General features: G+C 33.1%; 2 protein-coding genes across 2 annotated transcripts in view; one reads left to right on the top strand and one right to left on the bottom strand.

Annotated features, from left to right (window-relative positions):
• Positions 1 to 7,215: 7,215 nt before the first annotated feature.
• Positions 7,216 to 10,311, top strand: LOC116030704 (protein N-terminal glutamine amidohydrolase). The gene is made up of 6 exons (XM_031273020.1): positions 7,216 to 7,391; positions 7,654 to 7,759; positions 8,485 to 8,562; positions 8,666 to 8,796; positions 8,907 to 9,031; positions 9,910 to 10,311. The coding sequence occupies exons 1-6, from the start codon at positions 7,336 to 7,338 to the stop codon at positions 10,068 to 10,070; spliced, it is 657 nt and encodes a 218-aa protein (XP_031128880.1). The 5' UTR covers positions 7,216 to 7,335; the 3' UTR covers positions 10,071 to 10,311.
• A 53-nt stretch (positions 10,312 to 10,364) lies between these two features.
• The window catches only part of LOC116030703 (cytoplasmic tRNA 2-thiolation protein 2), a 4,551-nt gene continuing 2,845 nt past the window's right edge, over positions 10,365 to 12,070 (bottom strand). Inside the window, exons 4-7 of the mRNA XM_031273019.1 lie at positions 11,887 to 12,008; positions 11,659 to 11,737; positions 10,792 to 11,186; positions 10,365 to 10,696 (exon numbers count right to left, since the gene is read on the bottom strand). Coding sequence (XP_031128879.1) covers positions 10,648 to 10,696; positions 10,792 to 11,186; positions 11,659 to 11,737; positions 11,887 to 12,008 — 645 coding nt within the window. The 3' untranslated portion in view covers positions 10,365 to 10,647. The remainder of the gene's footprint in view (positions 10,697 to 10,791; positions 11,187 to 11,658; positions 11,738 to 11,886; positions 12,009 to 12,070) is intronic.

A 12,070-nucleotide genomic window follows, 5' to 3' on the forward strand; every position in this document is an offset into this window, starting at 1 on the left:
TTTTTTTTTTTTTTTTTTTTTTTTTTTGAAAATGACATTGTTGAATTGAGTGATTTTGTTAAAAACCTTTCATTGTATAGTAGAGTTTTCCATAATATTAGAAGTGATTTGATGTAAATTTGAAATATCCAAATTAATTACATATCTCCCTTAAACTAAATCATTCTACATACATAGATGGCAATGGAGGTTTTGTGGCTGCAAAAAATGGCCCGGCTCTATGTTTAGAAGACCCTCATTTAGCTGAAGCTTTGGCTATCAAAGAGGCACTACGGGTACTTTCCTGGTCAAAGGATATGGGATTTACTAAGATTTGATTATTTTCTAATTGCTTAATAGTTTGCAGGCTCATTTGTAATGCTTTACCGGATTTCTCATATGCAGGTTTTGTTAGTAGTGAATGCCAGGACCTTCAACGACACTTTAAAATAGTGTCCATTAATTATATTTCGCTATCAGCGAATAACAAGCTTAGCTGGCTCATGCTCTTACTGGAGTTGCTCGTTCTCAATCTGGTCTGGTTGGTTTTTTGTTATTCCTTCTTGTATTGAACACTGTTTTTAATGAAGTTAAGTTATTTTTTCAAAAAAATAAAAATAAAAAAATCATTCTACATGATATGATATCCAATATAATAATATATTCCCAGCAGGGTGCTTCTTAAATCTTAAGTATTATCTCCATTGTGATGATGACCTTAAAGTTTCAAAATAATTCATCGGTAGATCCAATATATATAATGATGTTTCTTGAAATTTCAGTTAGCAAGATAAGCATTATCGTTAACCCATACATAAGAGAGCAAAAGACAACAAGTGCAGGCCGGCCTCATCAACATCAAAGTAACCAATTAAACAATCACCAGATGAAACGAAATTGCATGCATGCAGCCATAGTAGAAGGCTGCTATATATATACAGAACATACTTTGGTTGGTTGTATACTTCAATCTTAGATAGAAAACAACAACTACTATAGTGAGAAGGAAGCTAAGGAATCATGGCAAAGAATATGGGAGTGCCAGTGTTAGTTGTTGTTACGGTGTTTGCAGTTGTTATGTTGTGTGTCGTCGGCAGCTCTTCATCGGACAGGGAAGCAGTGGCGCTAGCAGAGGTTGATGTTATTAGCGACGACAGTAATAAGGTGGTGAAAGAATCGAAAATAGACCAATATTTCACTCCATTATCCAAGGGTTTCTACAGCGAGTTGGAGCGCAGAAAGCTGGAAATATGCAGTTGCACTCCTTGCTGTTATATCTGCCCATGTAAGACTACCTAAGTGAAGGAACCAAGCTAAGGCCACCCATAAAATAATATTAATACTATATACTTATATTAATGTGATAAATAAGAAAAATGTTAATTACATACTACGAATACAACATGTTTTCTTTTATCAAAATTATTACAAATAAATGTTGTTGTAATAGAAAGTTAGTACTAAAGTTATTACATTGTACACCTAGCTAGTGTATACATATCATGGGTGGCCTAATTAAATATATTGAATGCTCACATTTAATAACATTAATATTTAATGGAAGACATATTTCTATCCAATGGGCCTGCCAGGCAATGGTTAATTATCCTGTGAATTGACAAAGGGTGTTTGGCAATTTGCGGTTAAATGATGATTATATTAGTTGGTTTGACCAATTGATAGTATTAACGGGTCGGATTATAGAAAAGTGTTTGGCAAATTAAATGTTTATTACATATAAAATGATATAGAAGGATATAAATATATTGTGTTATTTACTTAATTAACTCTTAAATTATTTTAATAATTTATTATTATCTTTGTGTTATTATTAATTATTTTTAACTATTATTTTTTGCTTTATTATTAATATTGTTATAACTATAAAGAAATATTTCATAGTTAATAATAATTCAATATAAATATATCATTTTAAAAAAATATATAATAACATAAGTTGTTAATAACAATTCAACATACCCGTTAACACTATGTGCGTGTGTGTGGTGGGGGTGGCAAAGAGCCAATTCAGAAGTCGGGCTTTAAGCAGTTCTTAAAAATGTAAATTTGAATAAAAATTTAATAAATATAATTAAACACCACAATAACCAACAACTATTAAAGATAAATTAGATTTTTAAAACAAAAATGCAAATAAATTGATATCAATAAGTTACTCAAAAAAACATAGCTTTTTTATTTTCAATTTATTAAAAATCAAAAAACTATTTACTAAACACTCATATTAGTTGTTTGACTAGTCAAACAAGATAGACTTTGGCTGATAAGCCATTTTTAACCCATATATAAGAGAGCAAAAGATAGACAACAAGTGCAGGCCGCGGCCGGCCTCAACATCAAAGGAATCAAACAATCACCAGATGAAACGAAATTGCATGCCGGCATAGTATAAATTAAAGGGAATTGTCGATAATAGAAGGCTATATATATATATATACACAGAACATACGTTGGTTGGTAGTATACTTCAATCTTAGATAGAAAACAACAACTACTGTAGTGAGAAGGGATCGGAGCTAAGGAATGATGGCAAAGAATATGGGAGTGTCAGTGTTTGTTGTTGTTACGGTGTTTGCAGTTGGTATGTTGTGTGTCGTCGGCAGCTCTTCATCGGAGAGGGAAGCAGTGGCGCTAGCAGAGGTTAATGTTATTAGCGAGGAGAATAAGGTGGTCAAAGAATCGAAAATAGACCAATATTTCACTCCCCTGTCCAAGAGTTTCTCCAGCGAATTGGAACGCAGAAAGCTGGAAATATGCCGTTGCCTTCCTTGCTGTTCCTGCCCATGTGGGACTACCTAAGTGAAGGAACGTCCAAGCTAAGGCCACCCACAATATTATATTAATACTATATGTAGTTATAATATAATCAATAAGGAAAATGGCTGGCTCTCAGTCTGAACCCGATGTTCTTGGGATCACATTCTCCCTCATTGTATTGTATTGATGTACTTTACGATTTGAACTAATGATAAGTATGCATATTTGGTTGTCAAAAAAAATTAGGAAAAATTTACTACCAATAGTTCGTGTATGTGTTTTGGTTTATCAAAATTACAAATAAAAGTTGTTGGTGTTATTAATTATGATATGATTCTGTATTATATTCTAGGCACACTAGAATCCATTCCCTCATTACCATTTACCATTCCTGTTTGGGACCTTTTGTATTCCTATAGATACATCTCTCTTCATCATCATGTACTTTATATTATGAGTCTATCAATAATAGTTAATAAGATTATTCCTAGAATTAGTGTTGTTATCTAGTATCAGTAGATCAAACATGCAGCCACAAAAACCTCTTATTCTAAGTTTGAATTCCAAACACATATGTATGTAGTATATGAAATGAGTCATCTCCGCCGCATCCAGCCTAGGTTAAACATGTATACACTAGTGTACCTTGTGACTACTAACAACAAAAGTTATGACTAGTTAAGTTGTGTCTTAAAGCGTAAAACCTCTCATTCTAAATTTCCCATTGAAAGTGATCGATCATCTGATGCAAATTTTGAAATATCAAAATCAATTAGATATCTGCCATTGACTAAATTATACATGATATCAAATATAATAATATATAAACAAAAAAAAAACCACTACAAAAAGCTATTTATCAAACACTCATATTAGTTGTTTGACTAGTCAAACAAGCTAGACTTTGACTGATAAGTTAGATATCTCCTTTGACTAAATCAATAAATCATTCTACATGATATGATATTCAATATAATACGGAATAATATATTCCCAGCAGGCCAGGGTGCTTCTTAAGTTTTATCTCCATTCTGATGATGACCTTAAAGTTTCAAAATATATAATTCATCGCTAGATCCAATATAATGATGTTTCTTGAAATTAATTTCAGTTAGCAACATAATTAGCATTGTTAACCCATATATTAGAGAGCAAAAGATAGACAACAAATGCAGGCCGCGGCCGGCCTCAACATCAAAGGAATCAATCACCATATGAAACGAAATTGCATGCAGGCATAGTATAAATTAAAGGGAATATATTGTCGATTACAAAAGGCTATATATATATATATATATATATATATAGAACATACTTTGGTTGGTTACATTGTGTACCTCAATCTTACATAGAAAATAACAAACAATTATTGTGAGAAGGAAGCTAAGTATGGCAAAGAATAGCAGCAGAGTGTCAGTGGTAGCTATTGTTATGGTGTTTGCAGTTATGTTGTACCTCGGCAACTCTTCATCGGACAAGGAAGCACTGGGGCTAGCAGAAGTTGATGTTATTAGCGAGGAGAATAAGGTGGTGAAAGAATCGAAAATAGACCAATATTTCACTCCCCTGTCCAAGAGTTTCTACAGCGAATTGGAGCGCAGAAAGCTGGAAATATGTCATTGTAGTCCTTGCTGTTTTGCCTGCCCATGTAAGACTACCTAAGTGAAGGAACCAAGCTAAGGCCACCCACAAAATAATATAATATTAATACTATGTAGTTAACTAGTTATAATATAATCAATAAGGAAAATTTTACTACCAATAGTTCGTATTTGTTTTCGTTTATCAAAATTGCAAATAAAAGTTGTTGGTGCTATTAGGATTCTGTATTTTAGGTAAGCTAGAATTCATTTTCTCCCTCCCTATATTATTAGGAATATTACCATTTACGAATTGGGACTCTTTGTGTTCTTATAGATACATATCTCTTCATCGATCATATACTTTATATCAACGATTGATCAATAATAATAAGATTATTCTCATCATCTATACTAGTATTAATAGACCAAACTATATATGGCTACAAAAAACTTCTCATTCTAACTTTGAACTCCAAACACATGTATACAATATATGTAATGAGCCATGCATCTTCGCCGCGTCCAGCCTAGGTGAAGCACGTATACACTAGTTTACCTTGTGACTACTAGCAACATATTAAAACTAGCTTTTATGACTAGTTAAGTTGTGTTTTAGGGCTTAAAACATGTCATTCTAAGTTTCCCATTGAAAGTGATCTGGTGCAAATTGTGAAATATAATATCCAAATCTAGTGTGTGAAATATCAAAATCATTTACATATTTTCCATTGATTAAATCATATATGATATCAAATATAATAATAATATATAAATAAAAAGACAGCAAGTTCCAAGCAAGGGTGCTTCTTAAGTTTCATCTCCATTGATCTGATGACCTTGAAGTTCCAAAATAATTCAATTCATAGGTAGATCCAAAGATGTTTTTAGAAATTTCAGTTAGCAAGATAAGCATTGTTAAGTGTTAACTAACCCGACCATAAGAGAGCAAAAGACAACAGTTGCCGGCCGGCCTCAACATCAAATGAATCAAACAATCTGATTAAAAAACGAAATTGCATGCCAGGCCGGCATAGTAGAAAGGGAATATTATTGTCGATTACAAAGGCTATATATACACAACATACTTTTGTTGATTGTATACTTCAATGTTAGATAGATCGAAATTAAAATAAGAATTGTGAGAAGGAAGCTAAGCTAAGGAATTGAAACATGGCAAATTCGTATGAATACTCGATCGAATAAGAATGTGTTTATATTGTACACCTAGTACATATGCATGCATGGATGTATTAAAAAAAATCACGTTTATACTTCGTTGCGCGCTGCTTTGGTGAATGTTGCTTGATTGTTGTGTAATTATACGTGTCAAATTTAAGATGGAGCGATAAAGATATCTCAATTAAAATTATTTTTATTGTAATTGATTTTCTAATTAAGTTTGTCACATTTTACAATAGTCTTTAATTTGATATTATCTTCTCCCTTATTGTGACGTTATGACACGGTGTGTTTATTAATTGGATGAATTTTCTATAAAAATGAAAACATAAATAATCACAAAAAATAGATAAATGGAAAATAATCATATGCCCATGCCACCATATGGATTGGAGACGAATGAACGACAATGGATCAATACACAAAGAATTTCTTAATGCATCTTCGGACATGTCTTCGGAAAATAATCATATGCCCATGTCATCGGATCATCACTATCAAATAGTAAGGGTTTCATCCGAATAAAAAACATATCTACATCTTTAATTAATAAAAATAATCAAGACATAAATCTATATAAGGAGAAAGTATTGAATTGACGTGTTTCACTATTGTATATTTACTTGACTAGCTTTTGACTAATTCAAACTTGACTTATTAAAATAAAATATTAATTCTTATAATTTCTTAGTATTATTGTCATTGGCATAGAGATATCATACATTTATTTAAATATAATAATTTTAAATTAAAAATTAGACAAAAGTTTAAAATAGTTTGTTCACCTCCCGGAGGGCAGGTCTCATGGTCTTTCCAATCGGTCAATTGATTCACTCCATGATTAGTAAGGGCGTCAACCACCTTATTCTGTTCCCGATAAACATCGCAAAACAAGAGATTCCAATTCCTAGCTATTCATCCACCTTGTTGCATCCTCAATGTAAACACGGATGGGTCCTCTTTCCTGGGGTACCCTTCTCTTTTGAAGAAGAAAAAAAAAAAAAAAAAAGAGCAAATATCATATTTAGTCCCTCAACTATAATATATGTATCAATTTTGGTCCTTGACTATTAAAAATTTCAAATTAGGTGCATGCCTATTCATTTTGTATCACATTTGGTCCTGCAGTTAAATTTTTCGGCCAAATTTCCCGTGAAGTCACCGGTGACGGACTAATTTATTTAATTTTTATTTTAAAAATTATTTTAATACTCCGTAACTTTTAAATTAAAAAAACTTTAAAAAAAATAATAATAAAATAATAAAAAATGGAGGTCACCCCGATGACTTCGCCGAAAATTTGGCCGAAAAATTTAACGGCAGGACCAAATGTGATACAAAATGAATAGTTATACACCTAATTTGAAAATGTTAATAGTCAAGGACCAAAAGTNAGGACCAAATGTGATACAAAATGAATAGTTATACACCTAATTTGAAAATGTTAATAGTCAAGGACCAAAAGTGATACAAATTGAATAGTCATGGACCTAATTTGAAATTTTTAATAGTCAAGGACTAAAATTGATACATGTATTATAATTGAGGGACTAAAAATGATATTTTCTCAAAAAAAAAAAAAAGGAGGAGATTTCAAAATTAATAGGTATACCAAATATAAAGAAAAATACACAAATATTAGCTAGTATCAAGAAAAGAATAGACTTTTCAAAAAAAAAAATCAAGAAAAGAATAGAAAAAATACTAAAAAAAGGAGAAAAATAATCAGACTGAGACGTACGACACTGATCCTTAAACCTTTTGGGGTGGCAGAGTTGCAGACAAATCCGGCGGGCAAAAGGGGAAAATCGGAAAGATGACAACATCAACCAACTTGGAGCCATCTACCTTTCAACACACCCCTTTTTACTGGTACGAGAATTGGGTGAAAAATGTGCATTTTCTTTTTTTCTTTTCTTAAAATTACGACACTGATTCCATATCTTCTTTTTTCATATATCTCTAATTTATTCTTGTAACCCTTCACCTTGATAGTTTAGGTTATTTCTTGTTCTGAATTTGGTGTCATTCACAAAATTGATTTTGATGTTGTTCTGGCCTGGCCTGCCCTTGATTGCCTACTCAAAGCTGAAACTTTTGATGCCCTTTGTGTTTATTTCACTTGTGATTGTAGTGAGGAAAATGTATACCTGCTGTGCAAGAAGCTGTGTGCTGATGGGGTGGCAAATCCAGATTCTTCTGATCTGTTTGCTGTTTTCATCTCCAATGAGAAGAAGCAGGCATGCCCACTTTCCTTGTTCTTAATTTTCCATTTCTTTAGATGATTCATTGTCTAGACTTATTAATTGTTTAAGTGAAATGACTTACTTCTTCATTCTCATGATTCCATGGACACTAATAATCTATCAACTTGTTTTGGTAGTATATTGGTCTGTCATGTCATTTCATAATTGTGTGTAGAATTGTACAAAATCGTTTTAGGTGTGTGACTTAGCAAATTATATTGCTCCTGTTCGGGTCTCCTGAACCAAATTGACATGACTGGTTTTTTTAATTGCCATGCTTGACCTTTTTCTTAGGTGAGTTTGTAATTATGGTGAATTAAACAAAACTAGCTCTTTTCACCATTGAGGCAATGCAATATTCTTTGCAAGTCATGAAAACTTCTAAGCTTCATTTCCATGAATTAGGATACTAAGCTATATAAGTTTCGTTCACTTGAATGCTTAATTCTGAGCACCTGTATAATGTTTTTCATATAAAATAGATTGAGAGATGGACTCCTAATTCCCAAACCCCATTACCCTTCAAGAAATATTTATCTCTCTCTATATATGCTTGTCGAATATTCCCCTTATATGTATGATGCCACACTATTCAACATAAGATGAGTTTGAGAGATAAATGTTAGATAACAATAAAGGAGATGCTTACGTGTAAACAAATTAAATGATTAGATCTGTCTGAGGATGCAACTTTGCTCATTGCCATGACATTCTTTCAGGTTCCTCTATGGAATCAAAAGGCCAGCCATAGGGCAGATGGGGTTGTTCTTTGGGATTATCATGTCATATGCATACAGGTGAGAACTTGTATTTCTATGTTCAAAAGGATTGGAAAGCCAACATATTTCATTCATTAATTGAAGCAACGATTTCACCATTGCACGTTTTGTCTTTTTTCAGAAAAAGAAAGATGGAAACTCCTCACACCTAGTGTGGGATTTAGATTCAAGTCTTCCATTTCCTTCTCCTCTATCTTCCTATATTGCTGAAACCATTCGTCCTTCTTTTCCGCTGTTTTCAGAGTTTAAAAGGTAACAACATTCTACCCTAATAGATTATATATAATGCGCAATTTATAAGGTTGAACAGTTGATGCTCCTTACATGATATCTTAATAAATATCCGGTTTTCTTCATTTCAGATCTTGCCGAGTTGTGCACGGACCAATTTTCCTCCGGTCATTTGCATCTGATAGAAGTCACATGAAAGATACTGCGGGAAACTGGGTGGCTCAACCTCCTCCTTATGAAGCCATTGTAGCTGAAGGTAAATGCAAGAAACAAACCATGATTTGTCATTTCATGCTGCAAATGTACCAAAAGTCTATGCTTCCACTTTGCTGAAACTTCCCCTTGAAATGTTATCATTTTGTTGAAACTTGAAACTAACTCTCTAATGCTCTTTGGAAGTGGACATCCATACAAAGTGGTAACCTTATTTCCACAGTGCCTATAAGATATAAAACTCTTTTAATTTTTGAAAATCCATCTTTTAATTAGGGTGTGGTTCTGCAATTGTGTTTTAAAAATTTTATTTTTATAAATTTATTGGAAGAAAGTTCATCTCTTCAACAGCCAGCTCTATTAGTTACCTCAAAATTTAAGGAAAGCATGCTTATTTGTGCTTCTCTGCTTTTATCTTGTCATTGTTTCAAACATGTAGAGCTAGCTTGTTTTTCATGATGCTCTTAATCAAATTTAGGGTGTGTTTGGTTCGCACATGGGAATCGGAATCAGTATGGGTATCAAATACTTGGTAAGGGTAATGGGTTTTGGTGAAAGTATTTTGCATGTTTGGTGGTAGGGTGGAATGGGAATGATTATTAATAGTTGGGGAATAAAGGTGGAAGGGAAATGAAACCCTTATTTCATTAGGGTATGGGTTTTCCAATTAACAATCACTTTGATACCCATACCTTATGCCTAAACCCACCAACCAAACACACCCTTAGTTCGTTTGAGGGAGGACATACTATTGTAGATAGTTTCCTACCTCAGTTACAACCTATTAGCACCACGATTTTACAAGCTCTAGTATTTAATTGATGACTCCCGGATTTTCTGATATTTTGCATAGAACTTGTACATGAAGTTATTCTCATGTTATTATGTCGATATCTCAATTTTCTATATTTGCCTGTACAGATGGAATCCCGAACAATCTAAATGAGTATATTGAAATCTCTTCTGAAGATGCTGCTGAAAACCTAAACGCTGATGTGGTGAAGGCAGCTCTCACGCAAAAGTTTGGCATTGTAGTGGGCGAAAGCCTACTGGAGGAATTTCTTTCTCTGGTTGATGATTGATAAGTGATAACAATGGTGTGTGCTGGCTTTGCAACAAATCGATGAAGTTTTATTTTTCCTGGTAAACTTTTGGACATATTCTTCTTCTGTTCTGTGAAATTTATAGATATAATGTGTTTAATACACCCCATGAAGGCTATGGGGATTTTTTTTTTTTTAAAAATTTTTTTTTCAATCAATATTTACTTGACAATTGTTAGTAGACTGCATCTAATCCAGGAATCAAAGATAGGATTTGAAAGAGCCAATTATATGCTGCTGATTAATTTCAAGAATTAATAGCAATTAGCTAAATTCATCAAAATCTTATTTCATATTCATCATGCTTCATGATCCTCTGACTTTTAAAAAAAAATTAATTTCATTATACACTGGTGAATGAATTTGGCAAGTTTGTTACTAACACCAACACTGGACTAACCTTGTAATACACTGGTAAATATAATTGTCAGGAAAAACATCCCAAATACAAGTATGAATTATAGAGTACAAAAGACTAACTTCCCACAGGAACTGATAATCTTCGGGTTCATGCCAATTTCTTTCTTTTTATAAACAATGAGTTACAAACACAAGTTTAGGTACCATCTTCAGTGTCTGAGAGCAAGCAGTCCTCTATTTGCTCCCTGATAAACAAAACCAAGAAGATAAAATGCATTACACAACTGAAAAGGGCATCAAAACATGATGTGACGTGCTAATAGCAGAGGACATTTCTTACCTTAGCCTGCTCTGATGGACAGAGCTTGCATCTTTTGCTCGGGCAATTATTGGGTCTGGTAGGAGAGAATGAAAATAGTCCATAGCTGAGAGCTCCCCAGGTAAAATTTGAAACTGGCAACTTGAGCAGCATGACCCTGTAAGATCCATACTTGTTTGAACATCCTCAGAATGGGTTAAATTTGTAAGGTCAGAGATCTTGACTGGACTATTGCATATAGGACAAAATGACTCTTGAGGAATCAAGTTATCAGTTTTGATATTGTATTTCTTCTGCCTCCTCTGAGATGCTGTGTGACCATTATATTCATTATCTTCTGGAATTCTATTGAAATGAAAAGGGGTAAGCTTTCCTGCTGTTCTTACAATTGTGCTCTCTCTGGATGGATTCTCCTCCTGAAATACAATATTTACAGATTTAGAAATCAACTTTTAGCTAATGTATTATCTCATCAGTGAGATTGTTCTAAGCTGGCCACTCCTTTATGCAGATTGAATCTTCCTTCCAATGGATTAATGCAAATTATGATCTTGCTTTTTAATGACCTTGATTTGGCAAGTATTATCCTAAAATCTAATGCAAAGGTTCAAGCTAAAATCAAGCAATAAAGCTATAAGGAAGTATGAAATAACATTTCAAACAAATAAATGCCCTTTATTTACAAACATTTAAATAATTGTCAACTAATTATATACTGCCTGTCTATATACACATAACAGAAAATATCTTGTCCTACATTAGGGGAACCACCTTCTTAATGGTTCCCAAATGATATTTTGATCACACCGCTCATCTTGCAAGTTATCTTAAACAAGGCCAAGAATTTTTATTAAAAAATTAAATTTGATTTAATCAGTTGCTTTTTACCTGCAATAATTTCACAAATGAGGAGACCAGACCGTTGATGCCAGTACGTAGACCATTAAACAATTCTACTGTCTTTAAACTGCCCTGCCAAAGGGATATTAGTTCCATCATGGAGTAGTAACTTAAATGCACAGAATAGTGAAAGATATAAATTCTGTCCGAGACAAACTTGAATAAAATAGATCTTCCTCATAAAGGGCATTAGTTAAAATGAGATATGTAACAAACCTGTCAAGGCAGCACAGCAAACTCATCTCATGAGCAAAACAATCACGAAGGGGAAGCACTACTGGAATTTCCCATCTTGCATCAACGTATTGGATATCTGCAGCTAAGGAGTAACCTTGGCCCTGGTAGAAAAATATAGCAATGTGACAAAGATGAACAGTTTTTTTTTTTTTTTTTTTTTTTT

The sequence above is a fragment of the Ipomoea triloba genome, chromosome 9 (genome assembly GCF_003576645.1).
Source record: "Ipomoea triloba cultivar NCNSP0323 chromosome 9, ASM357664v1".
Taxonomy (NCBI): Eukaryota; Viridiplantae; Streptophyta; class Magnoliopsida; order Solanales; family Convolvulaceae; genus Ipomoea; species Ipomoea triloba.